The 19901-nt window shown below is 44.0% G+C and overlaps 1 protein-coding gene across 2 annotated transcripts; it reads right to left on the bottom strand.

Annotated features, from left to right (window-relative positions):
• Nucleotides 1-5146: 5146 nt before the first annotated feature.
• On the bottom strand, nucleotides 5147-19381 carry LYSMD2 (LysM domain containing 2). Of its 2 annotated transcripts, XM_055716628.1 has the most exons (3): nucleotides 19000-19381; nucleotides 13502-13839; nucleotides 5147-6801 (listed from the first exon to the last, which is right to left on the bottom strand). In XM_055716628.1, the coding sequence occupies exons 1-3, from the start codon at nucleotides 19195-19197 to the stop codon at nucleotides 6750-6752; spliced, it is 588 nt and encodes a 195-aa protein (XP_055572603.1). In that variant the 5' UTR covers nucleotides 19198-19381; the 3' UTR covers nucleotides 5147-6749. The 2 variants fall into 2 exon arrangements, with proteins under 2 accessions (XP_055572603.1, XP_055572604.1); XM_055716629.1 differs by lacking the exon at nucleotides 13502-13839 and having other exon boundaries at nucleotides 19000-19349.
• Nucleotides 19382-19901: the final 520 nt, after the last annotated feature.

Below are 19901 nucleotides of genomic sequence, written 5' to 3' on the forward strand. Positions count from 1 at the left end.
TTACATAGTTTTTAAAGAAAGAATGGTTTATGAGATCTTTTATATTTAAGTGAATGGATAATTTTGTGTGTGAAGAACTCATGAAGCAAGATCAAAGGTAAAAAAGTTTTTAGAAAAGTAAATTTTAAACTGAATTCCAGAAGATGTAAATCCTGAGACTTACCCCTGCAGCAGTCATTTGTCTAAATGAACTCCAGGAAAGACCCGTTCTCTTTACTTACAGATTCTTCATGTATACTTGAGGTTATCCCTCCTCTGCTTTTCTAAAAAAAAACCCTCTTGATACTTCTGAGATTGATACAGTCAAAAAATGTTAGCTGATGCAGAGGTTGGTGCCTGCCAATGAAGGAAGATGCTGACTTACACCACTGCCTGCACAGCACAAAGTTCTGTAAATGCTGAATCATTTCCTTAAGGCATTTCTTTCCTCATTTTCTCATCACAGTTGGAGATTGCAGAGGAGATTTGAGCAATGTTTCTCAGCCAACTGAAGTAAACTTTGGAATCTCCCCAAAACAGAAATTATCAACTGAACGTTATCAACAACATTATTGGTAACAAATATTAAATGACTATGATAGCAATGAGGTGTAACAGCATATCTGTTTGAAAACGGAATGATTCATTGAAGCCAATGAATGCTTTCTAGCATCAAAAAGGATGTTGCTGCCCACTCATACACATCCTGATATGGATCACTGAATTGCAGGATCAGTCACTAATGGTGATTTTTTTTGTTTTTAAGGTAAAAACTCTTTCTAGAAATGTAGCCAATGTAACCTTCCTGTTTGAAAAACAGTCCCATAGAAACACTAGAGAAAATCATTAAGAAACCAGAATTTCTGTTATTTTGAATCAGTGTATTTGTTCTCATCTAAACCCTCTAATTTTTTTAATTAGTATTTGTCAGTGTTCCCAAAGATCGCGATTTCTTCTTGTCCCTATAGATCAGTTTGTTTCCTACAACAGCTTGTGACTTACTTTCTTATGTGACTATCACACTGGAAAAGTGGACTGCTTCCCAAATTTCGATTTATGAAAGAAATTGGTAGAAAGGTAGCTAACCATAGACCTTTACAGCTGGGGAAGTGGTAGTGATCTAGGATCTGCACTTAAAAAAACAAAAAGGACAAACTTTTCTTCCCCAATGGCTACTTAAAAAAAAAACAAAACCAAAAACTTTCTTCTCCTGTCAATATAATAAGTAGTATAATAGTATTTGTAATTTTCATTGGAAGTTAGGTTCTTACTTTGGCCTCTCAGGAGTCTGGTACTAATGGAAAGATGTCATCATCTAGCAACCTGTGATTATGAACAGTATGTGTCCACAGAAAGGCTGGTGCAGTATTTTTTAACCTCTGTTTTGCAAATCTTATGACCTCAACAAAGCATAGATTACATAATTTCGGGGGGGAAAAGTCCAAACAATGGGTATGACCTGATTATAGGTCAGAGTATGCACGTTCTTGGACCTGTTCTGTACTTACCCTGCTGCTGTGCATCACTTGGGGTACATACACAGACAAATTCAACCAACCTGATGACTAGCTGAGAACAGAGCAAGCATGAGCAATCTCAGCTACGGTTCTTTAAACCAGATTCACTTCCCATCCCGCCCAAGCCCATTAAATTCGTTGTTTGAATGCCTCAAATACTGGTTTCATTGCTGGTACACCAAATGAACATCTATCAGTATATCACACCTTTCAGAACTAGACAGTAAAAACACAGCCAGCCTGATGAATCACCCTGCATTTCTAAAAGGCTATGACTTAGACTAAATAAAATCAAACCGAGTGACGCAAGTTCCAGCCTGCACTACAGATCAGTCCTTATTTTGAAGGGAACACTTGGAGCACATTAGCAGTGGACATCTGCTGCTAGTGTGTTAAGTACACAGTTAGTAAATCATATTCTGTCAGTGTTTTCCTTTTCCTGGTGAGAAAGGTATATTCAAGACCTGCACATCTCTGGTTCTAAATTGAAAAAAACCCAGTTTCTGTGTTGTTTGTACCTCTGCTGGATCCTTCAGAAATCCTCAGTCCCTAAATTATCACTGAAAATGTAACAAGTACAATGTATCTGGTATTCACCTTTTGAGCTTTTCTATTAGACTATTCTGATACTGTACTTTATTAAACACTTTACCACAAGCTACAACAGTGTGCTGGTTTTGGCTGGGACAGAGTTAATTTTCTTCATAGTAGCTGGTACGGGGCTATTTTCTGGATTTGTGCTAGGAACAGCGTTGATAACAGAGGGATGTTGCAGTTCCTGCTGAGCAGTGCCGACACAGAGCCAAGGCCTTTCTGCCTCTCACAGCCCCACCAGCGAGCAGCCTGGGGGGCACAAGAAGCTGGGAGGGGACACAGCGGGGACAGCTGACCCCAGCTGAGCCAAGGGGTGTTCCAGGCCATGGAACATCATGCTCAGCACATAAAGCTGGGGGAAGGAGAAGGAAGGGGGGGACGTTTGGAGTGATGGCATTTGTCTTCCAAAGTAACTGTTATGCATGAGGAGCCCTGCTGTCCTGGGGATGGCTGAACACCCGCCTGCCGCTGGGAAGCGTTGAATGAATTCCTTGTTTTGCTTTGCTTGCATGTGCAGCTTTTGCTTTACCTATTAAACTGCCTTTACCTCAACCCACAAGTTTTCTCACTTTTACTCTTCTGATTCTCTTCCCCATCCCACTGGCAGGGAGTGAGCAAGCGGCTGAGTTGCTGGCTGGAGTTAAACCACAAGTAATACAAGGCTGCTTTTGTGTGTTAAAGAGAATGCATCTTCTCTATGCACTACCCAGCTTTTTTGAGGACATCCTGAACCACAGAGCATTTAAGAGTTCATCGACATGTCCCTCTGAGAATGTTAGATGCAACTACAGCACCTGAAGGCTGAGTTAGCTGGATTTACAGGGGTTTAGTAGCCTCCAGACACATTACAACTGAGTCCCAAATGAAAACTATTTATCAGTTTATCCCACATATTTAATTTTAAAAGGTCCTAGTCAAAGCCTGCCCAGGTTTTGACTTTTCAGGCTTTGACTGAAGACATACGTAAAGACAAAACTACAAACATGCAGGTTGCCCACTACCAAATAGCTGCAAAACATGGAATTTTACCTGCACTGTGTGTTTCACTTCTGCCTGAAATTGCCCTAGTCCAGCCTTAAACCACACCTTGTAGGATTGGTAGAAATATATAAACAATGAAGTTACAATGTAGGAAGAATAAAGGCAGGGAAGCAAAACATCCAGGATAATGTATAAAAAGATATAAAACATACAGGAAAAAAATGTCATTTTATTGAGTAATAATATGACAACAGGGATTAAGATACTAAAACATTAGTTATTTTAGAGTCCTAAGATTCCTTTTTTACAGGGTAGGAGAACTCCATCTTGAATTACTCCGAATATATCACAGAGTATTTCCAGGCACCGTTTCCTCCCACCTGCCCAGCCCCCCCTGGGCTTTGCAGATGCGGGGCCATGGGGTGCCTGGCTGGGGGGCACGTGTGACCCAACACCCTGTGCCATGGGGCAGGGCGGCACCGCTGGCCAGCGAAGGAGGCTGAGAAACTTCCAGAGCCATAGTAAAGCAATTTCTCAAAGTATTTTACCCATACCTTAAAAAAAAAAAGGGTATTCAGTCCCTGGATTTGCCATAAGGATTATGAAACACCACATCTACCTACCTGAAAACCAGGAATGGGCATTAAACAAACACAGTGAAATTTAAATTTTCGCCTGCGTTGGAACTGGGCTGCCAGGGCAAAGGGAAGCCCATGTAATGAGAGCTGAGGCAAAAGGCAGGGGTGCCTGCTGCTGCCCCTCAGGGGGGCTCAGCAGGGCCCAGCTGCCCCCTGGGGCCCACCCCTGAGGTCTCACCAGGGCCCAGCTGTCCCCTCAGGACTTGTCAGGGCCCAGCTACCCCCCCCCCCCCCGAGGGCTTGTCAGGGCCCAGCTGCCCCCTCAGGGCACATCAGGGCCCAGCTGTCCCCCGAGGGCTTGTCAGGGCCCAGCTGCCCCCCGAGGGCTTGTCAGGGCCCAGCTGTCCCCTCAGGGCACATCAGGGCCCAGCTGCCCCCCCCCCCCCCCCCCGAGGGCTTGTCAGGGCCCAGCTGCCCCCTCAGGGCACATCAGGGCCCAGCTGTCCCCCGAGGGCTTGTCAGGGCCCAGCTGCCCCCCGAGGGCTTGTCAGGGCCCAGCTGTCCCCTCAGGGCACATCAGGGCCCAGCTGCCCCCCCGAGGGCTTGTCAGGGCCCAGCTGCCCCCTCAGGGCACATCAGGGCCCAGCTGTCCCCCGAGGGCTTGTCAGGGCCGGCTGGGAGGCCCTGCACCATGAAGGGCACCTTCCCTGCCCCAGGCTGGGTGGAGGCTGCCGCGGGCTGTGCGGAACAGGCCTGGAAGAGCTGAAGGAGATGGAGTGGAAGCGAAGCCTCGGCCTGCTCTGGCCTGGCACCGAGCCCCTGGGGCGCCATGATGTGTCTGCGCAGCGGGCGAGGAGCGGAGACCTGCGGTGGGCAAGGTAAGGCCTCTTGCAGGCAGCCTCTGTGTGGTGAATGGCAGCCCTGACACCCTCCCTCTGGGAAGATGCCTGTGCAGAACGAACAGGTTAGGGGTGTCTGCTGGGTTACGGTCGTGGTTTTGCAACAGGTGCCATGCTAGGTGCTGGGGCTGGGGGCTCCGGCAAGGAGAGGTGCCATGGGCTGACTGGGGTGCTGCAGGCCTGAGAGGTGCTGGTGTGGCTGCCGCCGCCTGAGGAGAGGGCTGTGCAGTCACGGGTCTGCCTTCGTCTCTGCCATGTTCAGGCCGGCATAGCTGCTTCTCCACCTGCGCTTCTGTATGGCTTTCTCACGTCAGGAAAAACGGGTGTAAGTGGTGTGACTGATCTTCCATCACTTGTCCTGAAGGCCCACCAGCCCACGAGCACGTCAGTGCCCTCAGGAAGGATGGAACGAGGTGCCAGGGGCTCGGTCAGCCCCATGCCCGCCATGTGAGGAAAGCTGTGCTTCTGGCCCACTCAGCAAGGCAGCCCCGGTCCTGGGCGTGCTGGGTAGGTGAGGCTGGTACAGTAGCAGGTCTTTGGTAGAAAAGGATTAAAGTTTTCTGTAGAATTATAAAATATAACTGGGCTTGAAGCTGGGTTGCCTTTGGAAAAGTACTTTATTCTCGCTCTGGTAATGTCTTACTGAAATTAACTGACAATAGAAATTACTGTTTTGTAAGGAATAGATACAAAACCCAGTTTAAGAAAGACACAAGAGCTAAAACTAATTCACCAGTTTCTTCAAGAAAAAGCAAAGGGTGAATGCCATCTGCACTCTGACTTCCTTTTACATGCTCTAAGCTTTCCCTGTTCTTGTTAATTTGTGCGCCACCACAGACCTCCTTTTTAGGACCAGAGGTAGAGATGATTTGAATAAGCCTGCTGGGTGTGAGCTCCTGCAAGCTCTAGGGAAATACCCATTCTTGCCTAGCTTAGAATTTTTACTTCTAGTTTTTAGTAACTTTCCATACAGCTTTCATCTTAACATACTGCAGAAAGTCTTTGCTTGGAGGAAGCAATAAGCTGTATAAATGAGCTGAAAGATAGGAATCAGCATTTATCACAGTGGGGATCTAGCAGTTCTTTACTGAAAAGAGTTTTGTGAAGCCTATTCAGTACTTGAGGAAAATTTGCAGGATGCGTAACAAGAAGTTGCTAACAGATTAACGCCAGGGCAAAGGGTGAATGCCATCTGCACTCTGCCTTCCTGAGCTTCAGATGAGGTCCACTGCAGACTTGAATACCAGCATTTCTTCTCAGAGCAGCGAAGGCTTACCTGTATGGCTCTTATTGACCTTAATGCAGTTTTCTTGACTGCACAACTAGATCTTACAGGTCCCATTCAGGAGGGTGAGCTATAGGGTGAAGGACATAACTTGCCCTGAAATTAGCATCTAATAGCTCATGTAACTATACAAACCATTCTTCACAGAAACCAGACTAGAACCAAGCTGACTTCACTATGAACAGACACATTGGTATTTTTGTATTTATTAAATTAAAACCACACAAAATATAACTGCACACAAGAACACACATCTGATATTTCAATGTCATATCTCACAAAGAAAAATCTCTTGCTGTAACTCTTCCCTTTTATTAGCAGAAATCCAATATGCAAACAGTTGTTTAACCATAAAGGCTTTAACTAATCAAAACAAGCTGAATTCCCCTTTCTAGGAATACACCATAACCACACACAGACACACACACAGAGTTCCAAGGCAAGTTCTGCAGCCCTGAAGTAGACAAAACTTCCACAGCAAACTTGCATGTGTTTGCAGAATAATTAAATTCCTATTATTTTCGTAGTTTGTCATTTACAAGCAAACTTTAATATTTTTAAATACTTAAAACAAATTTCACTTTAACAAGTATTTACAAAATCTTTACTAAAGATCAACATCCTGCATAAAGGTGACCTCAAGGATACATCATTGCTACCATGCTACAGTTTGCACAGAAGGGGTATAAAGGCCATTGCTAGTTTTGGAAGGCTTAAACCCTTTGTTGATATAGCATAAAGGACATTAACCTATGGAAGGCAGAAGAGGTCGTAATTTCAGTGCAATTACCCATTCATGACTTGTTTTAAGTATATCAAGACGATGAGTCCAAAAGACTTGGGTTTTGAACTATTGACCGTTTAGTTCTTTAAGAACTGATTTCATGGAAAGTTTCCAGGCCATCACATTTGTCTTCTACTGGTGATATGAAGAAGTTGCATAGGGACCTTCCTCATCCTCCTCCTCTCTAGAAAGAAAATGATCATAATCATCAGATCAGGAGCATATCATGTCTCAACAGCAAAACTGTAATGCAAACGAAGATATCTATTTTGATCCATTATGAAAACCGGTTAAGACTGGCATTGCCTAACAGGAATATTACTTGCAGTATACTACTGTTCAGTATGATCTCTGGAGTTCTCAATTATGTTGTTTCAAGAACAGAATGCTGAAAACAAAGCTGTGTAAGTTCAACAACATTAGAACGTTATCTAGAGTTTAATGAATTATTCTTGACACTTAAGTGCCAAATCAGTAAGAAATATCGTAAAGGATAAACAAGTGGAGGGCATGCTGGAGTTCCAGTACTGTTGCTTTCAATTTCTTTTTTTTTAAAAAGCAAGCTTACTTTTAGGTTTCTTTCAGCCTTTTGATTGGCAGGGGATACAGATGGACCAAATGAAGCAAGAACAGGAGCAGTCCATCATAGTTCTAGCTGGATCTGTGTCTTGATGCTGCAAGGATATTCCTTGAGTGGGCTCCTCGACATGTTATTTCCTATGTATCAATCAATATCGAGACTGACCTCTTAGATTTTCTTAGGAGAAAACAGTTGCTCCCAAGTGCTACTGTTAATGTAATGACTGGATAAACCAAAGTAGTGTTGCTATTCAGAAAATCTGAGGGAAAGTATCTGTCTACTGTTTACTTGACAATATAGCCTTTAGAAAAAGGTGGTTATGTAAACCTATTGCAGTGTGGCATCCCGCATTGTTTTCTACTATTGTACTTCAAAATTATGTTCTTGAGAGCCTATTCTTAAAGCTGCTGCCAATTTTAGTGTTTTGGTGAGAACAGAAAGACTTAGCAGTTGCTACTCCGTGAGCTTCAAAGAATTTCCAGTTACTTTTAATACTGTACATGCCTCCATACAAAGGTAAGGTTATTCAAACAGTCCAGTAATGGTATAAAGCAAAACCTGTATATTCCAGACTGTAATGATGCAGACATTTCCCTGTGAACTACTAAAGATGATCATTTTTCTACAATTTAAATTTCATTTATCCTCCCCTGAACAGAATCAGAGGAAGGAACCCTACAAACTAATCAAGCTGCTGAGTAACTTGCACTCATCTTCCCAGCCCTTCCCTGTTGGGTAGTCCAGCAAAATTATCATCTTAAGCCAAAGACTTGGTATTTCTTTTGCCTTGAAACAGTCTTGTCAAAAAATGAAACCTCAAAAAAAAAAACAAACCCAAAGAAAAAGCTTTTGGATGAACGTGGTAATTACTGCAGGATGTGTGGTTACAGTAGTAGTGAGAACAGATTTTTTAGTGACACTACAGACCCAGTATCAAGCACGACTCTTTAAGATACCGATGATCTGTGTATATTTAAGTAGTATCTTGTATCATCAATTCTGCATTCAAAACTGCCATGGAATACTACAATTTGCAGATGCTGTTCATAATACCTTAGCATGACAGTAAAGTAAGGAAGCAAGCAATTCCTTTTTAGCTGAATAAACACCAAAGCACTTTTGATCTATAAATTGTCTCAAGACAATACAATTTAAAACGTTTTTCAGAAGTGAAACCTATCAACATACCAAGCTTGTAAGATTGGACTGCAGGACTGTAAAATTCAACCACAACTACTTGGCTGAAGCTAATTATTTCCAGAAGTGTATTCTGAAGCTCTTCTGGGGCAATGGGTTTCTACCCACATGCTCAGAACATAGCTGCAAAATGCAATCTCCTGCTAGTTTGTGAGGATGTAGGGTAACTGTTATTTCAGCCCCTAGGCTGCCCAGTAAGGGTGAAACTCACTTTCTATGCTGTACGCTGAAAATTACATTGTACTACTTAGTTTTGTTATTTCCCCTTTTAGGAGAGTAAAATGTGGCAGGGTTACAGCTGAAAGACCTTCCCTCTAATCAGAGGCTGCCAGAATTGGCCTTTCTGTTGTTCTTCCTGAAAGCCTTAATATAGGAATAACATCCATCATGACACAGCAACAGCCAAACACTGGACCAAAATTAGCTGCAGTTGATTATGGTGGAGAGTAGGGATGAATACAGAGAACTGAAGGGTTGAAATAGTGATGTTAGCAGGTCTTCAGACATCAAAATAACAAAACGGCCAGTCGAGGCTGTTTTGTCTTCGCTTCCCACGTGAAATACACACCTGGGCTATGGGGTCTGACTTGACAAGCTGTCTTGTAGAGGGCACAAGACTGGCCCTTGGGTTCCAGCTAGCTTTGCAGGGTTTGTGTACACGGCCAGGACATGAGAACCAGGCAGTAGTCGTTCTGCTTGAACCTAAGCAAAGCAGTGACTGCTTATAATGCTCAAAATAAATTTCTGACCAAGGCTCGGGCATGCTGTAACTGGCAGTAAGGGTTGGCAAGAACAGCTTCTAACCTTCTGGCCCAGGCTGCAGGACTAGGCTACATGATGAGGTCTACAACACAGTACTCCCAGCCAACGTAATGGCCAGGTAATATTACTATTGTAGAACTTCAGAAGCGTACATAGCAAGTACAAGTCTGTTCCAATGGCCTACAAACAAGCCAAGCTTTATGTGAAATGAAATTACATAGTAGTAGCTCCAGCCCATGGCCCACAAGCGCAAACATGGCAGTTTGTGCATGTTTAATGACCAAACGATTTTCTTCACTTTTAAGATGCTTAAAATAGCAAAGTGGTAAGTCACTACAACATTCTCCTTCAGGCAAAGGGAAAGGAACAGCACAGCATTACAATGCTTTGTAGTGCTGTCTCTTCCTGTTTGCTGTTGCAGCTTTGCCCAGTAGGTTACAGGAGCTGGAAGACATCTACTGCAAGCTATTCTATGCATCAGGCTACAATAAAAATGCTAATAACCACCTCTGTAAGACCAAGTGCACCTAAGTGTGAACATGTAAACTCTAATCCAATGCTTGGATGCTTCTAGAATCCACTATTAAACAAGGCAGCAATCTGAGTTTGTGAGTTAATCACTTTTGGAAGCCCAAAAAGATTCTCCTCCACAGGCAGCCTCCTTTATTGAGGTATCTGTTTTCTTAGCTGATAGCCAATGATGGTGAAAAATTATTGGGCAAATTAACTCAATTAGTTATCAGTTTCAAATGGTTCAACACCCTGCCTTTTCATAGGTTCAGGTCGAGGCAACTGAGCAGATGACAATATATGGTTCTGCTCCTGTGCTGCACACCAGTTATACTGGCTCATACAACCAATAGTGATTAGAGTGGCTCTATTCAATTACAAGGTTTTCAAGATGAGACACCACAAGGCAAATGCAGAAAGATATGACCTGTCCCAGAAGCTCAGTATACGGCCTTAGCATTCCAGTCTACCACAGTACCACCCTAAAATCTTAAGGACTCTGTAAAGAGCTTGCATTAGACCTCTGGTGTTCAACTAGCTGACAGAAAAAGCATCACTGAACATAATTTCAGTTTCAGCATCCTGAAACATGCATAACAGCATTCTGGGCAATATGAAGCACTACCTTATTTTCTTAAACTATTACAAGTTGCTTTTCTTGCATGTGTGTATAAACTAATAATGGGCATTCTTCCCTAATATGCAAATCTATGTGTTGGTAACATATGCTACAAACCACCATGTTATCCTTTTGCATTTCTTTTGGTCTACTAAAAATATTGCTCAGAACAAACAGGTCTTAATGCCTTGAGCTACATCTTGGGTAAATGTAGCTGAATGGGGGATTCATTAACCAGTGATCTCTTGCTCAATGAAACTCTCTAGTAAAAGTAGTATTACAGGCAGATCTAGCCATACGCTTAAACTCTAAGAGTGGTACAAAGTGAGTAGATCACATCACAGAATCTTTAATGCTCATCTAATTGCACGGGTATTAAACTTCAATAGCTGGTCTAAAAGTGCACCTATGTGTCCTTTTTCGTGTATAATTTTTCTACCTAAAAGCAAGAGGCTTTAGCTGGGAAGAAGCTGACTTTAGAGATTAATATACTTCATTCCTTTTGAGAGCACTTAAAAGGGCGACCTCAAGAGTTACGATTAAACAATGTAATTCACCATAAGCTGTCTTTGTAGCACAAGCCTGTTTCTGACTATGAAAATGCCTGTACAGTTTGATCAGAATCAGTGCATGTATGTGCATGTGTTCTTGCCAACTTTAAGGGACACCAAAGTAAAGAGCAATTTAAGAGATGTCGTGATTCTCTCCATCTGTCAAATCAAGCTCACAAGTATGGTGAAGCTATGACTCTTCAGGTTTTGGAACTGACAGATCTGCTTCTGCCTGCAGTTCTTTTAGTTCCAATGTTCCTTTTGGTGGTGGCAGATCTAACTCCTGGTGCTCTTTCTTACTCTCTTACCGCAGTGCTGGTGCATATCACGTTCTAAACAGGCCTTGAGAAGGCAATCTGAATACAGAAGGCCAGAGTAGCTGGAAACAGCACTCAATTTCCTAAATGGCTTTTGCTAAGAACTGAGAATTTGCATACTTGTGAAGCTGGTTTACTATCATGATGGCTGTCCAATTTTCACAGCTGCCTGCTCCAAGCATGGGACAAGGTACAGGCAGGAGGGAGAATAGGTGCCTCCTGGGGAGCTGCTGGAGCCAAGGAAGGCATGTAGCCACCTTCCTGTCTGGGCCCAGAAATGCCATTGATGGTACACAGCTGAGAAGTTATCCCCAGGGCTTTCGGCAGCTGCCTCTCTCTACTTCTGCTCTGCATGGAGTAAGCGTTCACTGGTTCTTTGGCACTTCCTGCCCGCTGTAAAGAGGTGAACACAGCTGGAAAAGATCAGGCAAGGATGGCTTTTGGGAGCCATGACTGAAAGCCAGAGGTGATGGGGTGGAAGGTGATGTGATGAGGACTTCATCAGACATACAGGAAGCTTTTTCACTTGAGAAGCTTTAGGTAACACCCTGCTCAGCAGACAGCCTGCAGCTCTGTACTTCATGCCTCCTGTAGCATCATGACAAATAAAAATCTGTGCTCTATGCATAATTAACAAAATTACCTGCTAAATCCAAACAGGATGTGGTAAAGGAACTTATCTTCCTCTATCCATTATTCTTTGGAAGGAAATCTGGTAGCAGGCCCTAGTTTCCCAAGTTGTAACTTAATATAGGAAATGGATATTGGTAGTAGCAGTTTACTACTTGTGTGGTGTCACTCTTGCTGTATTGGCTCTGGTCATGGTGCAGCAAGGTCCATGTGAATTTCCTTTTGTAAATTAGCATGTTATTTTGTTGAAGGGATGTTAAAATAATTGCCTTCCTCTGGCAGGGACTGGGGTTTCCTGCCACCCAGCTTAACTGCTGGGTCAACAACTAATCTAATCTGTTAGATAGGTATGTTTAATGATCTGAGAGTCACAGCGGCCCATTTAAATAGATCCTCTACACTGTTGTAAATGTAACAACACACGTGAATTGAGTTTGAATAGAGAGGAGTCTGAATTCCAACAGCTATTTTTCCTCTTTCATGCAGTCAATTCAAAAGAAAGTAACTGACAAGTGTGTTAACAAGATGTGAAACCATTCCAGCCTTCCTGAGACTGTAACTCTAAACCTTGGCAACAGAGAGTTGAATATGGAGTGCAATAGGTAATGAATTAAGATGTCTTAGGGGATATTTCTCCAAACGAGGCTTGTCCAATTGCTAAATGCAATACACTCCCTCTCCAATTTTTGTCTATTGAACAAAGTTTTTAAGTTGCTGAAATAATCCCTAACTTCTTACAGAAATGATGCTTAATAAATGCTTTGGTCCTGAAAGGTTACTTTCTTCTTAACATGAAAAGTATGTTGCTTGCACTCAAAATCAAGAATATGTGAAATGAACCAGGACAATGGAAGAAGTTTTGCATTAAACAGATTTGCAAAAGCAAAGTACATATCTGCAGGCATAACCTCCCTCCAGCTCTCTGCCAAGAGGAACAATGCCAGTCCCCTGCAGTCGCACCTTTTACTGTCATGAGAAAGGCCACCTTGGCATCACCCACCAAGGCAATTTCTGCAGAGAATGAACAGGCCAAACAGTCAGCCTAAGAGACTGCTTGTGAACAAGATGAGGAAGCTTCTCCCAAGGACACAGGAAAACAAATGCTACTCAAGTCCATTCTTGCTCTAAGTCTTTCTGTACTCTCTACAGGGTGCACACACATGTGAGGGGATCGTCACTGTGGCTGAGAAGTCAAAGGGTACTGCTTTTTTTATGAGAAAAGTGTGTGGGAACTCCTGGATGCACAACGAATACTGAAGAAAAGATAGAGAAGTCTACATAGGTGGACCCACAAAGGGACTGCATAGGGAAAGGAGATAACTGAAACGGCAACATGAAGAATATTTACACAATTATGAGGCAATTTGGGACAGAAGAAAAATGCAATTAGTTTCCACATAGACTTTGACTTAGGACTCTACTGAAAACTACGCCCATTTACACAGCAAGACATCTCGCAGAATGTTGGGCTTCTAGCTCTCACAGATTATTGCTGTTCTATAAACAATGTGTTGTGAGGCAGCCTTTATAACTGCTGTATCAAGGCATCTGCTGATGGTGTGCTCTGAATGTATCTGGTGCATGATAATAGCATACACTTACTGTTGACAAATTGAAACTATAGATGCTGTCTGAGGGAGCTCACAAAGTGGGTTCAGCTTAGACTAAAAACCCTTCAAGATGAGATTAAGATGCTTAATTCTAAAAGCGGCATTTACCTGACATTGTCATCTTTTAGTTTCCTGGCTGCTTGTTTGGATAACTTAATCTGCAAGTCCAATCTCTGTAGGAAATCTTTGGCAGATAGTTCTTCTGGTGCAGTGGGCTGATTGTCAGGCTCTTGAGGACTGGGAGAAGAACTACTTTCTTCCTGAACTGTCACTAGTCCTTCATCACAAGAAGGGGAGCTGTCAACAGTTTCATTCTCAGGAGACTCCAGTGAATTAAGTCCATTGAACAGTAATGGTTTCTCTGATATAACAGGAATACTCAGGGTTTTCCTCAGAAATATACAGTCATTAGTGAACAGTTTATTTGCCCTCTTTATTTGTTCCATCTGAAAAAGACAGGAAAAAGGTAAGTTATTAGGTTTTGGCAAAGTATAAAGTACTAACTTTCTGAAGTAGTACAGTAACTTTTAGTTACAATAAATCTATACTTTCTTTACAGCAGCAATGACTTCAGGAAAGGATTTTTTTGCATTCAGAGTGATTTCAGAATGTATGTTCTGTCTTAGCCTTGTTAACACCCTAGGTTCTTCCTTTTATGTATACTTGACTCCAAAATATTGGTCTTTCCAAAGTCTCGCGCTACCTAAAGATGCTCTTCTTGAACAGTCTTCCAATCTCTATACAGGCTCACATGAACAACTTGCCAAAGAACAAAAAGTATTGCAAAAGTGCTGCTGATTTGAATTTGCTTTGGAGTAAGACTCAGAACTGCTAGCAGCTGCTGCAGGTGAACTCTGGTAAAAAGCATGCATAATACAAACAAGGGGTGATAAATGATAAAGTTACCTTGAGCATTCTAGCTAGCACATGTTAGTTACGAACAGTGAGCACCCCAAGTCTTGGAAGAGCAGTATATGCCTCCTCCATAGTACTTTCCCCCAGCTGATGAAACAACTTCAGACTTCAGGTGAAGTTCTGATTTTGAGTGAGAAATCAGGCAGTAAACAGAAGGGGGGGGACTCTTAACCACTTTGTAATGCAGATACATCAACTAGTGGCTGCATTTGTCCAGTAAACTGGACCTACAGCATGTTCAACAGCAACCTCATGTATGTAATAATGCATGGTAAGGTGACCACATAACGGCGGAAATACTTTTTACGCAACTTTTACCCAAAGTACTACTACTTTTTATGGAACTTTTACCCAAAGTACTACTGACAACCTATTCATCAGTACAATCTACTGACAGAAGCAAGAAGATATCTTCTTTCTCAGTGTACTAATACATAACACACTACTTGTTCTATATTTAACCTGAGAATCCATTATAAATTCCATTGCTTTACAGGTAAAGAAAACCTCCTGTTTTCTTTATATTACCCTTGCTACTAAGAATGTTGTTTAACTTCTTACCATGATTTCCCTTCCAAGTCAACAACAAATAAACTAGCTTTGTATTTCTCAACTGCTAGCTTTTAAAAAACGCATAGAAATCGGTATCCATGATTATGTGACTTCAAGCTTTAGTTATAACCTCACGACTTCATTAGGAAAATCTTAAGTGAAAGAAAAACGATCATTCTAGTTCCTTGGGGATTGCAATAAGCAGAAATCCCTAATCACTGCAATACTGCAGTGATAAATGCACTCTAAGCAAAACCTGCTTGAAAACAAGTATAAAGAGAACTGAAAATACCTCTTGCCTGCATTAGAGGTGTTATTCAGTTTTATTAAACTAAATGGAGCTAAACTGAGTAAGAATAAAGGCTCTAAGTCTTGTAATAATAGCAGTCTTACTGCTAGTACAATAGCCCAGAAAAAGCTGAGTGCTTGAAGCACTAGCCACTCAGTACTTCAAAGTCCGAAGTATCTTGAGTTCAGTGGTCAGATAATGAAAAAATTGCTCTACCATCTTATCCTTGTCACTCTTAAACTCTTCTAAACTTTGCCACTACTTGGAGTCCTTCCCAACTACAAAAGAAAAGACCGTTGTTAACAGGTAACTGGGTTAACATGCCTGTGTGTTTCTTACACTGAACATGCTAGGAGGGGAAGCTGTCTAAAACCAAGGGAAAGCAGTGGAGATGTTAGTCTTTCCTCTCTGCAGATGCAAGACTGCGTGGCCACTTGCAGAACTGGAATAAACTATTGCATGTAAGCTACACCTGTACTGTGTAGTGAGAGTATCTGCTGTAGGGGCATTATAGATCTGGTGTCATGTACAGGTGCATTTACTTGGGTCCTGGAAGCCTGATGAAATCGTTCTCCCTAAAAATAAATAGGAGATTCTCTCTAGAAAGGCTAGGTGTATGGGAGAGTAGTAAAAACAGTGCAGTTAAGTTCAGCAGTAAGCTATTTCTACCCATTAAATATACAAAATGGTACTCTTAAAGACAATGCTAACCTGTTGATGCAGATGGCTAAAAAGATGAAATTATTAGATTTAAAAACCCCTTTCAAAACCTAAGTAACTAACATCCAGTGTCAGACAGTAAGTTACTACAAATAAGAGAAGCTCACTACTCTTCCAGCTCCTGAAGCCTGGAAACTATTTTTAGTTAGCCTTACACAGTATAGGGTGTAAATTCTCTCCCAAGATGAGTACCATCTGAAAGGCATAAAGGAAGGTTCACTTGACTTAACGAAACCTATAATGGCCATCGGATGCTAGTGTAAATGTCAATTGTTAAAATGTCTAAAAGTTGTCTGTTTTGATGGATATAAAAAAGTTTAAATTGCCAGCTGGAGCTCTTCTCTAAAAATACAATACAAAAGCTGAAAACAGATCTCTGCTACAGGATAGTTGGAAGGTGATGCTTCAATAGCTGATAAATAATGCACTGTACTGCTATTCTCCATCCTACTTCATTGTAACTCTACCTCCAGCTATTTCTTCCTAAAATACCTTTCAAATACAATCTTGTGGCATCTGGGAGGCTGTGTATCTTTGCACTGAGTAACAATGAAATGGGAAATGTTTAGTTCTAAAAAGAACCACCTCAGGCTTGAGCAGGTTACTTGATATATGCAGTATATACTCCTCCTACAACTTAATGACACTATACATTCATAGGTGTGTGGAGTGCAGGACTTAATAGGGTTTTTTTTAGTGCTAGGAGAACTTGAATGATTTGTTAGCTCAGACCTCTAACAGTGAAAGCGTGTGCTAAAGCCTTTCCTGTTAATACTTTAAGTGAAGCTGCACTAATGCATAAACTGGTGCTGAACTAATCCACCAAACCAGCTTCTACTGATAATAGTCCTCTTCCTTCTCTCTTCTAAACAGATACCTTTGTATGATGGAAAACAGAACTCCAGCTGAACCATATATACAGCACTAAACATTAAGTCCCAGTGTTAATTTACTCAACAGTGTTCAAAGGAAGGTCTAATGAATGCAAGCCATACAAGATTAACAGACAGCATCTGGGGAGAGGGGTGAAGGGCAGCGGATGAGGGCCAAACAAAGGACACAGATCTCTCTCCCTCAACATCGTATTTTCATCCCCCCTTAAACTGCCCATGCTACCTCAGGCCAAGGCAGGCACTGGACTGGAGGTCTCCTGCTACAAAGTAACTCCCAGTGAGGAAACCCAAGGGGGGAAACTTGGGAAAACAGTAATACTGAAGGTAATGGCAGCCAAAGATAATGCTGATGTTCCCATCACAGCAACTCTCACTTCTAGCCAAGTACAGGAGATGCAGGAAGCAAATACTCTTTAGAGGAAGTCCCTCCTTGTCATTGTGTGAACGCATAAGATTCCTCATTTTGCTAAAAGTAAACATGTTTGCATATATTCCTTATTCTGGGCCAAAACCCAACAAAGCAGAAACACAATGGCTGACTTTGGCTAACTTGGCATTGCTCTTAGTTTAAACTGACACAAAATGTCCCTTTCTCAACTGAAGCCTATAACGATGCAGCTCCAGTTTCTTAAGCAGAATACTAGCAACATTAAATAAATTATTTGTTTAAAAAAACCAGCATTTATATACTTTAAATGCATCATTAGCACAGCAAAAGCTTCAACTCAGACTATGAACAAAGTTTACGGTTTGTAAGTTAAACCTTTTTTTCAGACTGTACAGGTTTGATCCATAGCTTCATTTAGCTGAAAGGGAGTTGTAAAGTGTTTAGAAATGCCTCTTTTCTAGAAGACTACTATTTTAGGAATATGTTTATATTTTTCACTTACTGCAGTGAGCAAATACACTTCTGAATGAAGAACAATATAGCTACATCATTTAGACCTGAGACTTTTATCTATTATGGGAAATACTGCCAAAATTAAAGATTCAAACAAATCAAATGAGCAGCTCAGACCACTTTGCTTTGCTCCTGTAGCGTGCAAAACTTTGTTTTAATGAGGACCAGTGTAAATCCAAAATGCCATTAACTCTGTTGCCAACAAGATTTGGTCAAAAGTGGCTTAATCTTTTTTAAGGGAAGAGAAACAGATTTTTAACCCTTCTCACAACAAAGGCTGAATGCTGTTGAAGTTGCTGGAAGGCTTTGGCAGATCTTTCAGAACGAGAGAAGGAAAAGAAACCAATTCCACACAGAACCTATTAAGTTGGGACTGCACTGTACATCTTCTAGAAAGAGCCCAACTGGAAGGTGCTCTTCCCAGCAGGTGTGGAAGTGACACTGACTGCCCATCAGCTGCTTGGCGCCAAGCAGTTTTGCATGTGGGACTACTGAAACTGCACACAGGCATGTCAGTTGGTAGCCCACTGGGCTCCAAATAAGCTGGAATGAAGGCAGGGCAGGTGAGCGCTGCTCTGCAGGGAATGGCAGGGTTAGGGCCTGCTGGTACTCCTGGTCGGACTCTGCGTGTCTTAGGCTGGCTTATGCCTTTGAACTTCAAAGGCTTGTGACTGTGAACGTTATCCACAGAAGGAAAAGGAAGAGAAAAGCAGCAATGCTTTCAAATCAGTGGTAAATCAATTCTAGGCTGGTAGATGACAACAGAAGGATTCCTAGTGCTGAAGGTCCTAGAATGAATTATTTGTTCTTGTCACAGCCTGTGTGCAAACCTCGAAATAATTACTCTCTTCAGGATAAGTTTAGTTACGTTGGAGTGTTTTGTAATCTGAAGCGAGGGTAGCGGAGAACTATCAGGGGTGCAGAGGTTTACTGGGTGGGCGGCAGGGCACCCCCTTTCCCCACGGCGGCCTGGCCTGCCCAGCACCCGCCTGCTTCAGCCCGGTGCCGGTGAAGCCCGGTGCCCTGCTGGGGACTGGGCCGGGCGGCGTGCGGGCAGGTGACACCAGCTCCGGCGCTGAAACCAACACTCGCACCGTGTCCGCGGGCCGAACCGAGCCCGTGAGCCCGCTGCGGGCAGGCAACGCTTACGGGACAGCTCGGCGCTGCGGCCTCCCGGCTGCTTCCCACTCCCGCGCCGCTCCCCCTTGGGCCCCGTTACTTTCCGGGCCTGACAACCGCGCACCGCCCTCCCGGGAGCCGGGCGCCGCCGCCGGCCCCGCATCCGCGAGCTGAGTTCTGCCCGGCCGGCAGGCCGTCCCGCCGGCGCTCGCCTTACCGTGACGCCGTACTTGAGGGCGATGCCCTGCAGCGTGTCCCCGGCGCTGAGCCGGTGCTCCACGTAGCGCTCGGCCAGCGGCGCCGCCACGCTGGCCGTGCTGCCGTACGAGCGGGCCTTGGTGCGGGCCAGCCGCTGCGACAGCTCGGCCTCCGACTCCGGCCCGCCCGGCGGCTCCTCCCGCAGGGACTCGGCCATGCTCCCGCCGCGCCTCAGCGACCGCGGCTTCGTGCCGGCTCCGCGGCCGCCGCCGCTCCGGGCATGGCTCCCCGCCCCCTCAGGCACTGCCCGCCCGGCGGCCGCGGCAGCAGCGGAGGCCCCGGCTCGGCTGGGCCCGGCTCGGCCCGGCTGGGGCAGGCCCGCCGCGCATGCGCCGCCGGCGGCAGCGGGGGAGGCCGCATGCGCGGGGGCAGGGCGAATGGCAGGGTGGCGGGCCGGGCAGGGAGCGGGGCGGTGTTTTCCTGGGAGAAATGGCGAGGCGCTGCCGTTCTCCGTTTCCGCCCGTGACTGTTCTTTCGCCGTGGCGGTGGCGGGGCCCCGGGCCCTGGCTGCCGGGGGGAGTCGGCTGGCCGTGGGGACTTACCGGCGCTCGGCAAGGCCCGGCCACCCGTCCCTTTGTGCGGGGTCCCGGAGCCTGTGTCGCTGTAGCGGGAACAGCCACGGCTCCTCCAGCGGCTCCGGCGGAGCGAGCATGGGGCCTGCTGGCTGCTGGTCGGCGTCCCGGCAGCGCGCAGCTGATCGCTGGAACCGGGCAGCAAGGAGTGTGAAAAAGAATGTAAAAAAAGAACAACTTTGGGCATAAGTGCACAAATACAAAAGCAGTGTAATTACACCAGTGTTATTAGAACAGTAACAGGTGGCGAAATTAGTTTGAGGAAAAATTTAAAATATTCATGTTCTTG

Source organism: Falco cherrug, chromosome 7, assembly GCF_023634085.1.
Source record: "Falco cherrug isolate bFalChe1 chromosome 7, bFalChe1.pri, whole genome shotgun sequence".
In the NCBI taxonomy this organism is placed as follows: domain Eukaryota; kingdom Metazoa; phylum Chordata; class Aves; order Falconiformes; family Falconidae; genus Falco; species Falco cherrug.

What these genes read in the sequence shown, in the direction of transcription:
- LYSMD2 (XM_055716628.1), bottom strand. Translation starts at nt 19,197, where the DNA reads ATGGCCGAGTCCCTGCGGGAGGAGCCGCCGGGCGGGCCGGAGTCGGAG. An exon ending in CCCTCAAGTACGGCGTCACG is followed by an intron (nt 13,840 to 18,999) that starts GTAAGGCGAGCG and finishes TGTCTTTTTCAG; the next exon opens with ATGGAACAAATAAAGAGGGC. An exon ending in CTAAAAGATGACAATGTCAG is followed by an intron (nt 6,802 to 13,501) that starts GTAAATGCCGCT and finishes TTTTCTTTCTAG; the next exon opens with AGAGGAGGAGGATGAGGAAG.